This window comes from Heterocephalus glaber, unplaced genomic scaffold (genome assembly GCF_053883595.1).
Source record: "Heterocephalus glaber isolate CG9 unplaced genomic scaffold, H.glaber_assembly_v1.0 deba00001564, whole genome shotgun sequence".
NCBI lineage: Eukaryota > Metazoa > Chordata > Mammalia > Rodentia > Bathyergidae > Heterocephalus > Heterocephalus glaber.
Window position 1 is genome coordinate 15,837,285 of NW_028258351.1, and position 21,391 is coordinate 15,858,675.

Genomic DNA, 21,391 nt, shown 5'->3' on the forward strand with positions numbered 1-21,391 from the left:
AGATTCCAGACTTTTTCTGATTTTGGAATATTTTCAAATGCATAACATGTTATCTTGGGCATAGGACCCAAATCTAAACACAAAGTTTATTTGTTTCATGTACATATTATACATCCAGCATGAAGGTAATTTCATATTATATTTTCAGTGAACCCACATTTTGATTGCAATTTGTCACGTGTGGTCAGGTGTGGAATTTTCCACTGTGGCCTGCCGAGAGTTTCAGATTTTTTTTATTGTTGTTGTTTTGTTTTTTCAGACAAGATCTCACTATGCAATCCAAGCTGGCCTTGAACTCATTATGTAGCCAGCCTCAACCCCTCAAGTGCTTGGATTATAGCCTAGCGCTACCACACCCAGCGAGTTTCAGATTTTGGATGTCTGGATTAGGGGTGCTCAACATGTATAGCACTACTACTACTACTATAACACTTGATCTGCTTATCTCAAAAGTTATGAGGACAGTCAAATATGAAAATATTGGTGAAACAATTTCTAAATATTTTTTAGAAAGGTGAGGTATTATCTTTTATAACAACCAAATCTTTCAAATCAGAACAATATACACTAGCAGGAAGTAAAAAATTTTAGAAAAAAAACTACATTCAGAATAGCAAAACTCATTGTCTTCAGCTTTATTTATGATTCAGCTTTATTTATGATTATCACCTTATAACAAATTCTGACCTACTTTTGCTTTAATTTACTGTAAAAATTCCAGAAGATCTGTAAATCAAGACCCGCGAAGTCCAGAAAAGATTTATATTTTAAGCCACTTTCCTTCTGCTGCACCTAAAAAAATTATAAAGATCAGAAAAAGTAAAATTGGAAAAAATGCTTTTAGAGAAATATTGTGAAATATTGTCATGCTGCATCTACTTCTCACTGGCTGCCCCTGCTAGCATTCTTTTAAGCATTAAGAGCATAACTGCTTAAGAAATGCCATAAGGGGGCTGGAGATTTAGCTCAGTGGTTCCGTTGCCTGCCTCGGAAGCGCAAGGTCCCAAGTTCAATCCCCAGTACCAAAAAAAAAGGAAGGCTAGCATTGTTTGCACAAAAGTTGGTGATTCCCTCCCCCAAATAGTAATGAAATCACTTCTGTTGAGTAAACTTTTTATGTCATAATAAAAGCTGAAAAAAATCCCTTTGTTTCTATTCATAAAAAAATACTTTTCTATATGTACCCTTAATGACAGATTTTGAAGAAATCATGTAAGAGGGTAAAGCATTTGAATGGTTCAGTAGATGTAAAAAAAAATTCAGTTTAAAAGAATGTTTGTTTTTACATTAAATGTTTATTTGAAATCAAATGATTTTGTACATAAAGTTCAATAATATATGTAAAAAAAAGCCATATGTACACTGAGTCACCAGGCTCTGAATGTGCCCTGCAACAGAATGAAGACTAAGGGTGGACAATGCTGCCCACAGACACAAGCGGGCTCCTTAGGATTCCTGGGGCAAGCCACAAACTCCATGCCAATGGGCTGAAAGACTCTTTTTTTAAATGAGACATTACTGTTTTCTTAGTGACTGTAAAAATATCAAAACTACAAATGAATCTGAGCGAGGTGGTGCATGCCTACAATCTCAGCTGCTCAGAAGGTTGAGGCAAGAGGATCACAAGTTCAGGACTACTCTGGAAAATGTAATGAGACCCTGCCTCAAAACAAAATAAAAGGATCACTTCTTGGCCTTTTGGCTAAGATCAAGTATAAAACAAAATAAAAGGAGGGCCAGGGATTTAGCTCAATGGCACCACGCCTGCATTGCAAGCCCAAAGTCCTGAGTTTGATCCCCAGTATTGGAAAATAAATAAATAAATAAAAAATAAAAAGAGCCAGGCGTGGTGGCACATGCCTATAATCCCAGCACTCGGGAGGCTGAGGCAAGACTGTCACGAGTTTAAGGCCAGCCTGGACTACACCGTGAGTTCAAGGCTGGCCTGGACTATATACAGAGACTGTTTCTAAAAAACAAAAAAAACCAACCAACCAAAAGAAAAAAAAATACAAAGGGCTAGGGATGTAGAGCTCAATGGCAGAGCTCTTGCCTAGCATGCACAGGCTCCTGGGTTCAATCCATAGTACTTAAAAAAAAAAAGAAATTAAAAATTGTATGTGTGTGTGTGTGTGTGTGTGTGTGTGTGTGTGTGTGTGTGATCGCAAATCCTAACTTTGTAGTTATTTCAGTAAATAAAATTCACCTTGAGTTCAGTAATAATTCTCCTATGACTTAAAGAAGACAAATCCTATGAAATGGCTTGGCCTCCCAGGGCAACCACAGGTGGGGATCTTTACAACAAGTCTGCAGGTCTACTCTAGGAGACCTCACAAAAATGACTATGGGCCAGTTAGTCCTCACTGACTGGTGAAACACAGGTCACCTTTCCTCGCCCACTTTTCAGAGTCACCACACAGACTGATGCCTGTCCCACTGCCAAAGCTGCAGGCAGGGACAGGGTTAGTATTCACTTCCTTAACACTGACATTCATTTTTCCTAGAGGGATGTGGTCTACCAACCGAGGAAACCCTACCAGGTCATGGGCGAGCTGCTGGATGAACTGCAGGGTCCTGAGGAGCAGAGTGCCCCCGCAGACACTCTCTGCCTCCTTCCTGCAGTGGGCACAGAGGATGTTTTTCTCTGCTTCTGCTCTTGCAGGCCGGAGGTACCCACTGATGCTCAAGCCTTGCACTCCCAAGCGCTCTGCTGACTCCTGCCGGGTGCAGAGGAACTTCACCATCAAATACTAGACAGGATGAAAGAGATTTCAGGAGACAAACTCAGAATTCCTTAATATGATAAAAGAGTGAAAGGTCTTTTGTGGGAAGGTCTCGCTATGATTTTATTAGGTACCTCCTATTAAATTATTTATTAAATTATTAGGTACTTCCATGCCCAGCACCAGGGAATACAAAGTATAAGTCCAAAATCTACAACAAACAGAAAAAAAAAACTACTCAAATGCTAAATGAAATCAGATTTTAGTAAAGATAATAAGAAGAGAAGTAGCCTTCTTCAAGGCAAAAATGGGTAAGAATAAGAGAAGTACATTTGCTCTTTGGTGCAGACATTTTGAAACAAAAAATCAGATATTAATGAAAACAGTCAGTGCCCTAAAGAATTGTCTCACAGTCCCCAAATGATACATGTAACCTATATACCAGGTGCCCAACAAACAGTCTTGTCTGCTCAAAGCTAATGCCATTTTCAATGCCCAACTTTTGTGCCAAGTGTCTGCTTCTTACAGTGAAAGCACCTTTGTTAACAGCCTTTCCAAATCAGCTACTCAACTACACAAATATTTATGGAGCACCTACTAAGCATAAGACATAAAGATAGTTCTGAATTCTCTTATTTAAGTCTAAGACTTATATTTGAGATTTAAAAAAATTTAAGCAAGCTGGGCATGGTGGCACACGCCTGTAATTCCAGCACTCTGGGAGGTTGAGACAGGAGAATTATAAGTTTAAATCCAGCCTGGGCAACTTAGTAAGTTAGTGAGACCTTGTCTCAAAATAATAAATGGCTGAGGATTTAGCTCAGTGCACAGGCCCTGGGTTCAATCCACAATTCTGCAAAAAATAAAACACAGTGCCAGATAATCACCATTTCTTTCATACCCAGTGAAAACATCTCTCTTGCATTCACACCTATGTCCCACTATTCTCTCAGCCTGATGCCCTTCACACACCTTAGCCAGGCTAAAGATGATGGCTCAATTAACTTCCAGTGTCACCTCCCCTACTGAACTCCAGGCTGGGTTAATTCTTCCAATGGGTTCCAACACCCTCCTGAATCTCTCTTCATCACAGCCTGTCTAACACATGTATCTCTCCACTAGACTAGGAACTTCTAAGGGCCAATGCCCCTCGAGGGTTCCAGCAATGGTGCAGGGCTGGTACATTTACAATTAGGACCATATTTATAGGATGAAGGGAGGGGAGCAGGCAAACACTCAAAGGCCACACTCACTAATGCTTACTTTGGCAACTCTGCACTGCTGCAACTTGACATCTGCTTCATCCCACTCTTCCTCCAGCTCAAACCAGCCAATAGGATCATGCTCTCCAAGGTCATCAGAGGAGCAACCAATCCTGGAAACACAAGAGTCATCACAAAACATTTTCCTATTTCTAAAATTCTCCATAGTCTAACAAGTAAACCGTCATTAAAGTGGCATTTAACTTGTATATAAGCCCTGTCAATTAACAACTGGGGATAGAGTGTGGCACGTGGTACCTCCCAGAATATAACAGGTACAGTAGTTGCTTCTTCATTTCTCAGCCCCTTAAGTGTGAACTGGGAATTGTGTCAGCCCCAGATATAACTTGGGAAATAAGGAAAAGGCTTGCTTCTCTGGGTAACTGGCTCAACTGAAGAATGAGACATGAAGTCAGGAATCTTAGGTGAGTCTCAAAAGTAAGATACAACAGTGTGAGCTTCTGGAAAGAATCCAGGGAGAGGCAAGTTCAGTTCCTTTCCCAAGTTCTAGCTACTGTGTATGCAAGCAGCCTGAGCTTGGGCCACTTGGAACAACTGAAAGGTAAAACCCTGAGAACTTTTAGACCTTGGGAGTTTCAGAAATAAAAACTGCAGCCTTAACAGGTCTCAGTGTTCCTTCCTATTCCTTAAGAATTCCTTCCAGGAAAGCATTTCAACCTTGAAACTGAAGAAACAAAATTGTGTGCCACTTCCCTTTAAAAACCAGGTACAGCCGGGACATGATGGTACATGCCTGTAATCCCAGCATTCAGGAGGCTGAGGCAGGAGGATTGCCATGAGTTTGAGGCCAGCTTGGGCTACATAGTGAGTTGGAGGCCAGCCTGACCTACACAGCAAGACCCTATCTCAAAAAAAAAAAAAAAAAAAACCAAAAAAACCCGAATAATCAAACACAGGCACTGAAATGCTACTCCCTTTTCAGGAATGAAGGAGAAGAAGCCAGTCTTTTCAAATATTATTTCTGAAATGTTATACTACTCAACTATGAAGCTAGCAATACACAAGTATTCTCTATGGACATGACAAACACAGGAAACTACGGAAAGAAGCAGGAAAGGACAATCCAGACCAGGTTCTGTAACACAGAAAAAAATGTTCTCTTCCTAACATCAGTCTTTCTTGGCATAAACCTTTTGATATAGTTAATGCCAATGACACAGGTGGAATCTGCTTAGTCCAAAACCATGTCAATGAGTCTCATCCACATTACATGTTTGAGGACTTTTAAATATCCTCTTTGAGGGCTGAGGATATAGTTCAATGGCACAATACTTGCCTAGTATGTGTGAAGCTCTGGTTCAATCCCTAGCACCACCACCACCACCACCAAAAAAAAAAAGTTCACTCTTTGGGAGTCAGCAAGGAAATCTCTGTGCTACAGAGAGCTGGCAGGGTGTCAGAGGACAGAGAAGCCACCCGCTCACTAAACCACACCACACAGCAGGCAGGATAGGGAAAGAGTTGTACAGTAGTTCTCTCAAATATGCACAGCAGCCAAGCATCTGAACCTGGAACATGCTGCCTGGCCCACGCTTGGCCAGGACATGACCAGAACAAACAGACAAACAAAAAGCAGTAAGATAGAGGCACATTAACATTTTGACTTCCAAACTGGAGAGGAAATGAAATATGGAGGCCAACTGAATCATGATTTAAGAGTAGCTCAGGCTGGAACCAAATCATTAAACCTGTATTTAGGTTAAAAAAAATCATACTGTATAAGATGTGAAAGACCTTGTTTAACAGAAAGTGTAGAGAAAAAAATCTATTTTAATATGTCCCAAGAGTGGGAAATGGCTGCTTAAAATTAGATGTCATCTATAGCTATTATTAAAAAACAAGGTCATCTTTTTAAAAGACATATGTGTTTAATGGCAGGGAGATTTTAAGAGTGAGGAACACCTGTTTCAAATCACTTAGATGGCTGAAATTAAGACCAGTAAATAGAAATTAAAAATATAGACTTCATATTCTAATAATTGCAGTGCCTGCCTGGACATTCAGTGATTTTCCATCATTAGTGTTCCATAGAGGCTGAGCGATCATTTTTCAGGAATGCCAAAGAAATTCCAGCATAACAAGGGATCAGTTCTAGATCCCTGCATTTGGAAGTGCAGTCCATGGTGAGGCAGCAGAATCAACTGAAAGCAAAGTCTCAGGCCCTACCTGGAACTAACTGCTGAATGAGATCTGTGCTTTCACAAGATCCCTAGGTGATCTGTACAAACATTAAAGCATAAGTAATGCTATAATAGATGATATTTAAAGATTTCTGTTAATTCCAGCACTGTTACCTGTGAAATGCAGGAGCATAAACAGCAAGTCTAGGATTCTGCTTCATGAATTCTAACTTGGTGTCCAAGGTTCACCCATGACCTGGGTGGCTGCATCCAATAGACACACTTTCAGCTTTTATCTCATTGACTTCTGAGTAACATCAGATACCACACCCATTCCTTGCCTGTTTAAACACTGCTTCCCTTGAAGTCCTAAGGACACAGCCCTGCTTTTCCTGTTCCTTCACTGGCTGAATTTTTCTCTGTTGTCCCTTAAATCTAGAGCCACCCATCATGGTAACTTAAGTTTTCATCTCTTCCCAGCCCACATACTCTTCTAGAGGGATTTTTCCTATTTTCATGTTTTCAATAATCATGTCAGACTTATGTCTGTCCCTGTAGCACAATCTTCTTCTCTAAGCCCCTGGCCAATTTGTCCAGTGAGCTACTAGATATCTCAAGGGCTTCCAAGGTCATCAAATTCAGCAGGTCCAACACTGAGATCTGCATCTTCCCCACAGATCTATTTCTCCCTGGGATATTTTCTTTCCTAGAGAAAGGCACTACCTACCAAATTCCCAGAATTGGTGCCACCTAAGCCTTCTTCCCTCTGCTGCTCTCTTGTCAAGTCAGTTCCCAGGGCCTGCTGCTTTGATCTTCTAGGGACCTTTCACCCATCTACCTTAGTTGACTGCTTCTGCTAATGCCCTGACTGAGGTCAGTCCCATCTTTGGCTTCCTAGGCGACAGTGCCAGCCTTGCCCATCCCTCCTGTTTCTGTGCTTTCTCTCCTCATCCATGCTGTCCACAGCATGAGCCTGAGTAGTTCTAATTCCTCCACAACACACTGCACTCTCTTCCTCCACCACACATCCTTTAAGAATAGTCTAAATGGGCCGGGGATGTAGCTCAGTGGTGTTGCACCTGTCTGGCAAGCGCAAGGTCCTGAGTTCAATCCCTAGTACCAAAAAAAAAAAAGAATAGTCTAAATCCCAAAACAGATCAGCACAGGGGTTTTGATCTGCTCTGTTTCTGACCTGGGCCAGTTCACCCCTCCTTAGGCAACCTGGTGGTCCCCCACTCCTGGGAGGTCACCATAATATTGATACCAAACTTAGTGTGGATACCCCACTGGGATAGCACACTGCAGCCCAGAACTTCTGGACTCAAGAGACTCTCCTACCTCAGCCTCCCGAGTAGCTGGGACTACAGGCATGTACCACCATGCCTAATTTAGAGATGGGGTTTCACTACATTGCTCAGGCTGGAGTGCAGTGGTTATTCATAGGTGCGATCCCACTACTGATCAAAAGCCTGAAACAGACAAGAGACCTCTACTAATCTGGCCCTTTCCCAGCCCTCCAGCTTTATTTCTTGCCATTCTCTAACACAGTTCACCTCAGCAACACAGGATTCCTCCAGTGTCCCATACTTCATCTCTGGGCCCTCACACCTGCACTTCTCTTTGCTCAGGCAACCCTCCCTCCACCTCTTTTAGTGGCTAGTCAACTGTAACTCCTCCTTCAGCAACAGTGCCTTTTGCTGGCTCCAGGATGCCTTCCTGGATCAGATGAGGTGAGGAACCTTGCCTTCTGCTCCCAGAAGTCTCCTATGTAGCTCTCCTAATATGGCTAACCCCAAAAGTTTAGCGTGTCTGTCTCCAGTACATTGCAGGAAGCTCCCTGCAATGGACACTGTGCCGCTTTTCTTGTTACAGTGTCTTCAGTGCCTAACATCAGGTCTGGTTCATAGTAAGTGCTTAATAAATATTTTCAATAAAAGCATGAATAGAAGGATGGGGTTGCACAGAATGAATTTCCCAGGGGCCAGGTAAGACTGAGGACCTCAGGTTGTCCCCAGTTCAGGCATGTATCATTCCTGGACATTCTGAAGATGCATGCCCTGGTCACAGAAAGGGTTAAGTAAAAGGCTCTGAGCAAATCAACACACATCTTCACATATGCTGCTAAATGGCAATGAATGATTTTGGCCACTAAGTTGGGTTAGTGGTACCTTTTCTTTTCTTTTTTTGGTACCGAGGATCGAACTCAGGACCTTATGGTTGCAAGGCAGGCACAGTGCCACTGAGCTATATACCCAGCCCTATGGTACCTTTTCTATAAAGACAAGAAAGCATAGTTCACCAATAAAGGAAGGGATACATTCTTATTAATTCTACAGATTTTTGCTTTGCTCCTTACCTGCTCTTCACAAACTGCCTGAGCTCCTGAAGCTTCCAACTGTCATATTTTTCAAACTGTTTAAAGTGTTCTTCTGCGTGAAATTTATCAGAAGGTGAGTTATAGGCAAATACCAACCCACACTGGGCACCAATGCCACCTCGTCGAACCTGGAAATGGAGATTAGGATGGAGAACATCAAAGGGTCAAGTTTTGTGGCTGTTTTGTTTCCAATCAATATAATTAAATTCAAACCGCTCAAGGCAAAAATCAAACTAATGAAGCAATATTCAAATATATTAAGTCATGGAAAAGTAAGAAAGCTGTTTCCCAAGAAGTGCTTCCGAACCTTTCTCAATGCTTAGTTACACCATTCACAGACTTATAAATCTATCAATTTTTGTATCCCTGTCCACTGCTAAGGCCTGACAAAGAGTAAATAATCACTAAATACCCCATGAAAAACCAGTGACATGGACTTCTGAAATGTAATCCTATTGCTTAAAAAAAAAAGTAGTAAAATTGATTAAAGAAGGTAGCAGAACTGTTCCTCAGACAAAGGTCTACTATCTAGAATATATAAAGAACTTAAAAAAATTAGACCTCCCAAATTTAAAGACCCAATCCAAAAATGGGAATCTGAAATGAACAGACTTCTCTCAGACAAAGAAGTAGAAATAGCAAATAAACATATGAAAAAATGTTCAACATCACTGGTCATTCGAGAGATGCAAATGAAAACAATGCTGAGATTCCACCTCACCCCAGAAAGAATGGCTGCTATCTTGAAGTCAACCAATAACAAATGATGGCAGGGCTATGGGGAAAGAGGAACTCTGCTCCACTGCTGGTGGGAGTGTAGACTGGTGCAACCACTGTGGAAATCAGTATGGAGATACCTCAAAGAACTAGGACTGGAAGTCCCATTTGACCCCACTATTCCCCTGCTGGGTATTTTCCCCAAAGAATTAAAAGAAGAATACCACAGTGATATATGTGCACCCATGTTCACAGCAGCACAATTTGTAATAGCTAAAACTTGGAAGCAGCCCAATTGTCCATGAACGGGAGACTGGATAAAGAAAATGTGTTTTTTTTATAAAATGGAGTACTACTCAGACATAAAAAATGAGAAATTAGAGACATTCATAGCTATATGGATGCACACTGAGGCGATATTCTTAAATTAAATAAATAGGACACACGTGTAAATACCAAATAGTTTCTCTAGTGTGAGAAACTGAAAGTGTAACAGACAAAGGATTATTATCTAGACTATATAAAGAACTTGAAAAAATCCGACCCCCCAAATTTAAAGACCCAGTTCAAAAATGGGCATGTGAAATGAACAGACATTTCTCAGACAAAGAAGTAAAAGCAGCAAATAAACATATGAAAAAATGTTCAACATCACTCGTCATGCGAGAGATGCAGATGAAAATAACACTGAGATTGCACCTCACCCCAGAAAGAATGGCTGCTATCAAGAAATCAATCAATAACAAATGTTGGCAGGGTTGTGGGGAGAAAGGAACCCTTCTCCATTGTTGGTGAGAGTGTTGACTGGTGCAATCATTGTGGAAATCAATATGGAGATACCTCAAAAAACTAGGATTAGAGGTTCCATTTGACCCACTTATTGCACTGCTGGGTATCTTCCCAATACAATTAAAAGAATCATACCACAGTGATATATGTGCACCCATGTTTACAGTGGCACAGTTTGTAATAGCTAAAGCCTGGAAACAGCCCAAGTTTCCATCAACTGGAAACTGGATAAAGAAGATATATTTTTTTTATATAATGCAGTACTACTCAGCCATAAAGAACGAGAAACTAGAGACATTTATAGCTAAATGGATGCATATTGAGGCCACACTCTTAAGTGAAATAAATAGGACACGTGTGTAAATAAGGAATAGTTTCTCTGGTGTGAGAAACTAAAAGTGTAAATAGGATTAAAATGAATAATTGATAATGTGAAATAGGAAGGAAAGGTCCGAAGGGGTAGGGGAAGTGGGAAGGATAGGGGAAAAGAAAGAAGGGAAAGGAAAAATTATGAAAAAAGGAAAAAATGGAAACAAAGTCTTTGTAAATAGGGAAGGGTGGAGGGGGTGAAGGGAGGACAGGAAATGGGGAAAAACATAAGAACTTGGATATATCATGTACAGGTACAAGCACCCAATGATAAATATAAATGTATTGTATACATAAAATGTACTAATAAAAGAATCTAAGGAAAATAAATAAATACATACATACATACATACCCGAACCAAATAATACTACTGGAAAAAACTGTAGTCATATATCCCTACTGAACATAAATACAAAAATTCTAAACAAAACTTTGGCATATTAAACCTACCAAAATGTATTATGTACTCATATAAAACATAAATTTATGTAAATATATTGTGACCAAGTGGGGTCTATTCCAGGACTGAAAAAACATTAGTTTAATGTTTGAAAATCAATCAATAAAATTTGCTCTATTAACAAAAAAAAAAGAAGAAAAAAAACGTAAAGTGTAAGTAAGGACTAAAAGGTATAATAGATAATGTGAAATAGGAAGAAAAGGGGCAAAGGGGAAAAAGAAGGAAATGGAATTAATATGAGAAAATGAAAAAAGGGAAACAAAGTCTTTCCCCCAAAAAAACCTTTCATAACAAAGTCTTTGTAAATAGGGAGAGATGGAGGGGTTGATGGGAGGGCAGGGGAATGGGGGAAAAAAGAAGAACCAAGAGAGACTGTGTAAAGGTGCAAATTTCCAATGATGCATGTCATTATATTATATACCTAAAATGTACCAATAAAATTAATCTAAAAAAAAAGAAGGTTGGGGTCAGGGATTTAGCTCAGTGGTTTCGCCGCCTGCTGTGCAAGCGCAAGGACCTGAGTTCGATACCTGGTAACAAAAAAAATTTTTTAAAAACAAACAAAAAAAGAAGGTAGCAGGAGAGTTACCATAATTCTAATCTGTGTTACTTGGAAGGCAGATTCAGTTCCTGTAGAAAAAATAGTACTTGCTCTGGTTTTCCCAGTCTCTGTAAGAAAACCTGAAAAAAGGGAAAACTAAAGTTAGAATGACTGACTCATTTTTATAGGCACAATCTCCTCAACTTTACAAATGACCCTCCTCTGAGTTAACAGTAAAGATATAAAGCTATCAGGTGTGGTAGTGCACACCTCTAAGACCAGAACTCAGGAAGCTGAGGCAGGAGAATTGTGAGTTGAGCCCAGCTTGGGCTATATCAAAAGCTTAATGTCAATACGGATAGCAAAGAGAGACCCTGTCTCAAAAATCAATCAATCAAACATTTATAAACATTGTGACTTTAGCTAGAGATATAGCTCAATGATAGAGCATGTGCAAGGATGGGTTCCATCCCCAGCACCACACACACATAAAAAAGATTATGCCTTTAATTCAGAGACAAAAGACTGGCCAATTATTTTCCTGAGCCATATCTAAAACCATGACTGATATTTGGCTGGTCTGATAAAAGCCAAGCAGACTTAAGAGACTGAGAAGGATTAGTTAGCTTCTAGAACACTTGATTAGGAAACATTGTGAAAGACACTGAAAGGGCCAAATGAAGATTATTGGATGTCCTGTCTAATACACTCTTTGTGTTATCTCCACCTTTTACTATTTTTATATTTTACAATTATGTAAGTTATAGAATATTGATAATAATAAAAGTGATTCTTTTCCACAGAAATAAAAGCTGTTCTTTAAGGAAATATAGGTGATTATTCTTCAAGGATACTGAGCAATCTTTATCTAACTATAAATTAATTTCAGCATTCTTCTTGGTCTATGTGCATTTTACAAATTCTCCTTTGAATTACATGTAACATCTTACTGGTTTCTTGATCAGTTAATAAAAAGTCTGACATGTAATCATTTATATTTGTATGAGAGCTGTGATTTACCATTTTCTGTTATTAATTATCTTTTAACCACCCAAAAAGGTTGTCTTTTAGACCCAAGGGTGCCTCTTGTTCAAATCTCTCTAAATGATATAATACAAGCCCAGGCTCAGCGCTAAACAATCCTTCCTTCTGGGACCCTGAATTGTTCTACATCATTCTGCCTATCAAGATGAAAAGACTGATGCCAATTTCAGGTTTTGTTTTGTTTCGTTTTGCACCAGGGACTGAACCCAGAGTCTTCACTAAGCTACATCTCCAGATCTTTTTTCAGACAGGATCTCGTTAAGTTGCCCAAGCTGGGTTCAAACTTGTGATCAATCCTCTTGCCTCAGCCTCCCAGGGTACTAAAATTACAGGTGTATGCAACCAAGTGCAGCACATGCTTTTTATTACTTTGTGTCAAATTCAATAAAACAAAATTTATGAGGCTGAATCTTCATAAGACAATATGCAAAATCTGTCACTAAATCCAAGAAAATTAAATTCAAAGGAAGTTTTACTAATTCAGATGCCACTATATGATCTAGATCAAATAGTAATACCATGTTGCCAGAAATGCATATAACTCTAACAATTATACCAAAAACTATCCTAATTATTTAACTGTCATCTTTCCCAGAGGTCTGAATGATCTCTATTTAAAGAAATCTACTGTAAGACAAAATTTTTAAAATAGTATTCTTTTTAAAAAAGAATCTATGATAATGGCTAAAATATTGCTTAGAAGTTACATGCTTAGTCAGCAATTTAAATTAATCTCAAGGTAGATGAAGCCATAATTTAAGTCAACAGTATTAGACAGACCTTTTTAAATATCACCACCAGATACACATTTAGGTTTTAAAAGAAAAAAAAGTCTTAAATAAATAAAACCTTTGTGCATTTTTTTTGGTGAGAAACCAGTTTGCATATTAAATTGTGATTTACACACAGTAACTTTTTTGTAGATTTAGTTTTGCAATCTACAACTGTTTGACGCCCTGCCTCCTTCTTGTCAAACTGAATCTCTTAAAATGACAGGGAAAACAATCAATCACAGATTTAAAGGATTTAATATACCTATCAGTTCAGTTTCCACTGGCCAGATTTCCTTTAAAATACCAAACAAAGGGGCCATGACCTTCAAGAATGTTAGCCTTCTGACCAGTCATGGGACACATACTTATAATCCTAGCACTCTGGGAGGCTCAGGCAGGATTGAAAGTTCAAGTCCCACCTGGGAAACTTTCTTGAGACCTTGTCTCTAATTTTTTTTTTTTTTTTTTGGTACCAGTGATCAAACTCGGGTCCTTGTGCTTGCGCAGCAGGTGGCAAAACCACTGAGCTAAATCCCTGGCCCTCTAATTTTTTTTTTTTTTTAAAGAGGTGGAGTTGTAGCCAGTAGTAGTGTCCCTGGGTTCAATTCCCAGTACTGAAAGAAGAAAAAAAAATGAAAGTCTTCTGGGATGTCAACAATTGTTCTCTGGCTATTCTTGGGCACTGCAGTGCTCTTTGTCCATATCAAGAAGTGGTACTTCCCTGCAGTAAGGAATCTGAAGCATACTTGTGAAAGATGCTTTTACCCCTGTAAAGAGAAGAAAACATCACTCCTCCAAACCCAGAAGTTCTGGCTGTAAGGACTTTCCTCTTGTCCTCAGGCTCATTTTTTTGTAATAGAGTAAGAAAGATCCACATAGAACCGGAGTTACAAGAAATATCCAAAGCTGCAAAGGGAGACCCAGGAGGAGCTGAGGGCTCCTGCCTATATCCACTCACATCCCACCCTTGAGCTGCTCAGAAGGACAATAACAAATGCTTGTAGCTGGGAAGCTAAGGCAGGAGGATGGCAAGTTCAAGGTCAGCATGGACTACATAATGAGATTCTGTCTCAAAAAACCAACCAAATTTAGCTCAGTGGTTCCAGTACCTGCCTCGCAAGCGCAAGGTCTCAAGTTCGATCCCAGGTACCAAAAAAACCCCCAAAAAACCCCAACCAAACCAAACCTAACCAAATCCATTGGCTAGAGCTGGATTTTAAAAATCGACCCATGCGGCGAGAGGGGGCAAAAGGAGAGGTGGACAGGTGAAAGACACAGGAAGAATAACAAAGTATTCAAATAAGATCAGGCAAAAGAGCTGACAAATGCATCTTGTCTTGCAAACAAACAAAAAGCAAACCAAACCAAACCCAGCCCAACACAACCCTCTGGTTCTGTCAGACTCAGCACAGTGATAAGACTCCATACTCTGGGGTCAGAAGATTCTGCCTTCACATGCTCCAGAGACAAAAATTCCAATTCCTCAGAGTGACTGAAAAATACAGAGGGTCTCTAGCAAAGTGGTCTTGTTTTTCTTGGGAAGAGGAGAGAAAAAAGGACAAGAGCTGCCACAGTTTCCTCCCAATCCCATGGTTTTGCATAGCAAGTGACAAGGCCTGTTGTGACTTCCAGTATTGCAGGCAACAGAGGTAGTGAAGGAAACTTCTCTGCCTAGGTTGAGCTCTCAAGAAGACTATAGAGAAACTTCCAGTACAAGGCAATTGCTTAAGAGGACCACCAAGGATGGGGGTGCAACCGGGAACACGTGTTTTCCTAAGGGTCACTGGTACTGAGAACAGATACAGGACACAGAATAGAGAAAAGGCAGCACCAATATATAAAGACTACAGTGCTGTGAGGAAAGCCAAGGGGAAAACAAATCCAAAGCAGGAAGGCCAGGCCCTTTCAGTATTTTATAACTGTGGGAACATTCAACCTCCTTTATTGAATTGGTAAGATTCAAAGCAGTTAGTGAGTAGAAAAGGGACACACGTAGGACACAAACCAGGTGGCCATCAGGAGGGATGAGGAAGGGGGTCACAAACACCCTCTGGATGAAGAAAAGTGCTGCCCACAAATTGAAGCACCCATCAGCAATTATTATGTTGCCACTAGGGATAAGTGAGGCTTCCTATTGTCAGGTGCCAGACAGTGTGGGGAAATGCCCTTCTTAATTATGCTTTTAGCAATATGGTTTCTTCATACTACAAGACAACACAACGAAAAGACAACCTAAACTTTAAAACAATAGCTTTTCCTAGTCTAAGAGGAAGAGTCTTTGCTTTTCAAAACTTCAGGTTTGAATAGCCTGCATGCTCCCAAATACTTGGAAACTCTTACAGGTCACTAACACCTACAGAGATTACAACTAAACCACAAAAGTTGCACAGGAGCCACTGTCAAAACATACATCTGCCTGAGCTCAGCAGGAACAGCAGGAACAGCTCATCCACCACTCACCGTCCCTCGTCCATGGTTCCACAAGGAGGTTTTCAGGTCCCGACTTGTCTTCTTTTCCTTTGACATCACAAGCCTGAAGAGTCAACTGGAGAGGTTTACCTGACCAAAGAAAAGTGATGGCAAGACTTAAGCTACCTCTATGAAAAAAAAGAGGGGCTGGGGATTTAGCTCAGTGGTTCCGCCACCTGCTTCACAAGCACAAGGTCCCAAGTTTGAACCCTGTTACTCACCCCCACAAAAAACAAAACTAGTGGGGTGTGCCTGTGGCTACTCAGAGTTCTGACAAAAGTTTACCCACTTAAAAGCTAAAATAGGGCAGAAACATTAGGCAAAAGTTGATATTATCCCTCCATTTTCCTGAACAAGACAAAGTACAGCTTATTTCCCTGAATGATTCCAAAGAAAGGGCTCTAGAATAATCACTGTTAAGAAACAAAGCACATTACAGCATAAAGACTAATACCACAGGGCTGGGGATTTAGCTCAGTGGTTCCGCCGCCTGCCTCGCAAGCCAAGGACCCCAGTTCGATCCCCGGTATCAAAAAAAAAGGGCTAATACCACAGAAGCAATACATTTGGGAAGGGTTTCTAAGATACTGTTTTGAAGCCAATGATCAGTTTTATGGCATTATATTTAAATATATAAATCAGCTGTGCACTGTGACCCATGGCTGTGATCCCCTCACTTGGGAGGCTGAAACAGAAGGATTACCACAAGTTCAAGGACAGCCTGGACTACATAGTGAGTTCAAGGCCATTCTGAACTATACAGCAAGACCCTGTCTCAAAAAAACAGGAAAAAAAAAAAAAAGCCAAGCATAGTGGTATACACCTGTAATCCCACCACTTGGGAGGCTGAGGCAAGAGGATCAGCATGAATTGGAGGCCAGCCCAGACTACCTAGTGAGTTCCAGTCCAGTCTGAACTACATAGCAAGACAGTATCTCCAAAACTAAGGCCTGGGATTTAGCTCAGTGGCACTGTGCCACCTGGCAAGTGCAAGGTCCTGAGTTTGATTCCCGGTATCCCCCCAAAAACACCAAAAGTAAAAGATACACATAAAATATATATATATTCAATCATGTTTTACTTTGTTTTCCCCCCAGGGCAGGTATATGATCTGGCAACCTTCAGAGGGGGAATTGAGGATCTGTGCCCCATCCGCACCCCGGGGCTAGAGGAAGAGGTGCCAGCAATAGCATCAGGCAGGAGCATCTCTGTGCTGGCCTAGGGTCCCCTCTCCCAGCCTCAAGGCCCAGGCTTGGCCACTCTTCCCTATATCCCAAAGTCCTCAGCCACTACCTCTCCTGGCTCCCTCCAGCCCATGCTCCAACCTGGCCAGGGTCTCCCATCCTCCCCTCCTCCAAACCCACCCCTGTCAATTTCTGTTAAACATCTCCAGGCAGATACAGTAGACCCTTGAGTTATAACCACTCTGACATACAAACAACTTGGGTTACAACCAGAATTTTAGTTTTAACTTAGGAACAAAGTCTTGAGTTATGAGCCGAATGTCGGCCGCTTATGCTTCCAGATGGTCTCAGATAACAGATTTAACCCTTAAAGAGTGGAAGGAACATTACAACATCCTTTCTTGTGTGGGGTTAATTGAGAGATTCTGGGCCAATGTCTCTCTAAGGACACTGAGATCTGCCTAGAAGAAAGTGTGGCCTAAAATAATATAGAAGAGAGACTTTGAAGGCAACTGACCAAGCTGAGTTACAACCAGCCCTCGGGAATGAATTGAGTCCGTAAGTCAAGGGTCCACTGTATTGAAAGTTTCAAGAATATTAAAAATTGGCCGGGGATTTAGCTCAGTGGTTCTAACGCCTGCCTTGAAAGCGCCAGGACCCGAGTTCGATCTCCAGTACCAAAAAAAAAAAGAACATTAAAAATTAATTTTTGCTATGATAATCTAAAAATATTTTTCTTCCCTATGATGAATGTTATCATTATGCATATCTAAAATGTACCAATAAATGCTTTGCTTCAAAAATTTTTTTCGGCCACCTGCCGTCCTGGGCCTTAGCTCAGGATCCGGCCACCACTTTTCCTAGCGCGCCCCTGGTCTCACGTGGAGCCAGGGTGGTGGGCCAGGCAGCTGCGACATGGTGAGAGGACGGCCTGGGGACTATGCCGGCCCGGCACTGATGCTGCTGCCTCCGACGCCTCCTGCCCTCCGTGCTGCTCCTGCTGCCGCCCGCACTGGGCGGGCCCACGCCGGTGCTGCCCGCCACCCGGGCCTCCAGACTCTTGCCCGCGGACCCTCCCGCTGCTGCCCCCGGGTCCCACCGCGGCGCAGTCGCGGGCCAAGCTCCAGCCAAAGTCGCAGGACTTCATGGCTCAGAGGGCAATGCCAATGGCAGCAGCCCCGGGGCAGGGCTCTAGCGGACAATCCTGGGGGGGCGGGGGGGGCGGGGCGGGGAAGCCTCCGTCGGGGGCGGCCAGGCTGTGAGCCCCAACCCGGACGACAAGCCCATGACACAGCGAGCCCTGTCCGTGTTGATAGTGGTGAGCGGCGCAGTGCTGGTGTACTTCGTAGTCAGGACGGTCAGGATGAGAAGGAAAAACTGAAAGATGAAGAGGTACGGCGTTTTGGACACTAACACAGAGAACATGGAATTGACACCTTTGGAACAAAATGATGAGGATGATAACACTTTGTTTGATGCCAGTCATCCTAGAAGATAAGAATGTACCTTTTGCTGAGCAGACTTCATCTTTCTACCATGAAGAGCAGAGTTTCTATGTTTAAGGAATAAGAAGCAACTATATCAATGGGGGAGGGGGTATTTAAGTCATATACATTATGACCTTTAATGCTGTATTGCTGCAATAAATGCCACAGTTTGTTATTTTTTGTATGTAGGTACAGAAGTGCTCTATTAATGGGCTTAATGTTAGGGATAAACTATTGTATTGTGATAGTTTATTTGAAATTTTTCTTTAAACCAGGGTTTTTTCTCATGAGTTTTTGTTTCTTGCTTGCCGCATTATTGTAAACTGTTTTCTGTACTAATCAGTTAATGTATTTTTGCTAGTATCATACTTTAAAGAACCATAAAACCTAACGATAGTGTAGTATGTAAAAATAATTAAATTGTCCTTTACTGAAATATAGTTCCCATTTCTGTGGGGGAAAGAAGCCAAATTTATTATGTTGTTTGGATTTTTAAAATATTAATAAATTAGTTATTGTATGCAATAAAAAATTTTTTTTCTTTTAATAATACAATAAATATCAATTATGCTATAATAGAAGATCATCACTAGTAATGCAGTTCGCCTTATGAATTCCTCCCTACTCTCTATTCCCTGTTCCAACAACTACTAATCTGAATTGTAAAATTTTCTGAAGAACAAACACTTCAGCTCCCTAAAGCACCAAGCCATGGATGCTCTGAGCCCCCACCTCTCCAAAAATAAAATACCTTTCCAAATGTAGGGGGGAAACTGGATTTACAAACGATCAATTGCCTGACTTTAAAATTTAAACATAAAATAAATCATGATATCTTATTAATCCAAAGGTAGAAAATCACAGTAATGCCTCTATTACTTAAAAGGATGGGATCTAATACCAAACTTTCTGGACATAAACTCTACCACTAGAGGCTAAGAGAGCAAAGTAAGTTGTCCCTCACACGCCATGGCAGTGGACACTGGGAACAGCTTTTTGGGTGCCTGTACTGAGAAGGCCTGGGGCCCCATCCTGGGTCAGCAGTGAAGTGCTACTGGGCCCAGGAAGGGAAGGCAGTAACAAGCATGGACATGAGTGCTTCTGAGAAGCTATAATAGGGATGCAGAGCGATGAATTCTAAGCCAAGGATCCCTCTATGGCAGGTCTTGGCCAACTTCCTCCCTCTGGATGAGAGGTACTACAACTTCTCAAATTTCTTGGCCTAACAATGAGATACTTCTGTACTTCACCAAACAAGACTAAGTTCAAAGAGCCACCAGACCAAAAAGACTATGCCAATAGATTCCGGGTGCACAGCCCACGGGACCCTTGGGTGTCTTCTTATGCAGATCCTATCATGCATAAACCAACAGCCCCCTTCTCCCTACCAACTTTAGTCAAAGGCTGGGGCTTGGAGGACATGATCACCCAGGAATTATGGCACAACTGTCACAACCCAGCTCACAAACTACTGAAAAGACAGGAAGATGGCAGGAAGACACACAGTGAGGATAGCTTTATGCTCTGTCCACTGCTGGCATTTCCATCGTGCCCAGGTCATTACCGTATTTGAGAAGCAGGTTCTGTCTGACTGATGCCATGGAGGAGATGAGGGATGAGGCGTCATACTGTGTGTCCAGGTGGTCCGTAATGGTGCACAGAGAGTTCAGCACTTTGGCAAGACTTCCTCTTGCTAGTGCAAAAGCCAGAAGAGTCAGTTCTACTTCTGGGGTAGAACAGCAGCTATAAAGAGCAAACAAAAAAATTTTCACTTTTTAAAAACATGAGAAAAAACTCACAGCTCGAACTCATGTAACCAATGATTGTAAGTAAAATTACCCTTCCATATGCTTTTTATGTGTTTATCAAAAGTACATTCTTAAAATCCTTAAGGGAAAATTAAATCAATCCAGGGGACCAGGGAATTAAATTCTCACTTCTGCAAACTTAATCTACATAAATATTAAATGATACATAGCAGCCAAAAATTAATGAGCTACTACAGTGACTCTGCCTTAAGAAGACTTGGCTAATGAGTTGGCACTTCTCTGCCTTTTTAAACACATTACCCTGAACTTTTAAATCTACCTGGATCTCAAGACTGGTTTGTTGTCTAATACAGTTATGTCTTCAGGGCTCACTGAAGCACAGCTGAGAGTCCCTACATAAGTGTTCCTTCTGTCAAGCTACTGGCTCAGATGGGTGAGCTATCCAGCTCAAATGAGTGTACTATTATTTCATTTTTCTTTTCAGCCCCTAAAAATGGACCATTTTTAGTGGTGTTCTTTAAGAGATTAAGAAAAAAGTTTCAGAGCCAGGCATGGTGATGCACCCCTGTAATTCCAGCACTTGGGAGGCTGAGGCAGGAGGATTGCTGGGAGTTTGAGGTTAGCCCGGGCTACATAGTGAGTTCACCCACAAAGGGTGTATCTCAGCCTTGATTTTACCTGGTTATCCTTATGAGGAAGCTGTCCACTTCTTCTAGAACGTTGGGAGATAGGAAAGTTGAGAAATCTGTAGATCCCGGTGAGAGGGAGAGTGGAGGCATGTGCTGAAGTGCCTTCCTAGAAAAGTTAATGTATGAAATCAAACCAAAGCCAGGAGTGATATAAGATAAAATTATACTGTGAAAAGCTTGCTTTGATTAATTCCTTGTGGGGGTGGGGATGAGGAGAGGGCAGGGGAATGAAGGAATGATTTTTGGTACCAGGGATCAAACTTGGGACTTGTGCTTGCGAGGCAGGTGGCAGAACCACTGAGCTAAATCCCTGGCCTTTTTTTGAGACAAGGTCTAGCTTTGTAGTGCAAGCTGGGCTTGAACTCACTATGTAGCCCAGGCTGGCCTCAAACTCACAGCGATCCTCCTTCTCAGTCTACTGAGGGCTGGGATTACAGGCATGCAACGCCACACTCAGCTACTTGAGTATCATATACCATAAATTAAGGAAGTAGTTGGGCACAGTGGTGTGTGCCTATAATTCCAGCTACTGGGAACTAAGGAAAGAGAATCACTTAAGCCTATGAGTTTGCAACCAGTGGGGCTACACAGTGAGA

At 41.4% G+C, this 21,391-nt stretch overlaps 1 protein-coding gene, 1 non-coding gene and 1 pseudogene across 5 annotated transcripts in view; 1 reads left to right on the forward strand and 2 right to left on the reverse strand.

Annotated features, from left to right (window-relative positions):
* Positions 1-21,391, reverse strand: part of Zzef1 (zinc finger ZZ-type and EF-hand domain containing 1) — a 140,751-nt gene that overhangs the window by 93,165 nt on the left and 26,195 nt on the right. For all 4 annotated transcript variants that reach the window (XM_013076794.3, XM_013076795.3, XM_013076793.3 and 1 more), the window contains exons 7-14: positions 20,785-20,901; positions 19,902-20,080; positions 15,658-15,756; positions 11,429-11,520; positions 8,483-8,631; positions 3,987-4,098; positions 2,538-2,750; positions 692-792 (exon numbers count right to left, since the gene is read on the reverse strand). In XM_013076794.3, the coding sequence (XP_012932248.1) occupies positions 692-792; positions 2,538-2,750; positions 3,987-4,098; positions 8,483-8,631; positions 11,429-11,520; positions 15,658-15,756; positions 19,902-20,080; positions 20,785-20,901 (1,062 nt within the window). The remainder of the gene's footprint in view (positions 1-691; positions 793-2,537; positions 2,751-3,986; positions 4,099-8,482; positions 8,632-11,428; positions 11,521-15,657; positions 15,757-19,901; positions 20,081-20,784; positions 20,902-21,391) is intronic.
* On the reverse strand, positions 7,215-7,514 carry LOC147823874 (signal recognition particle RNA). Its single transcript, XR_015443313.1, has one exon.
* LOC147823875 (membrane protein FAM174A pseudogene) lies at positions 17,791-18,650 on the forward strand (annotated as a pseudogene).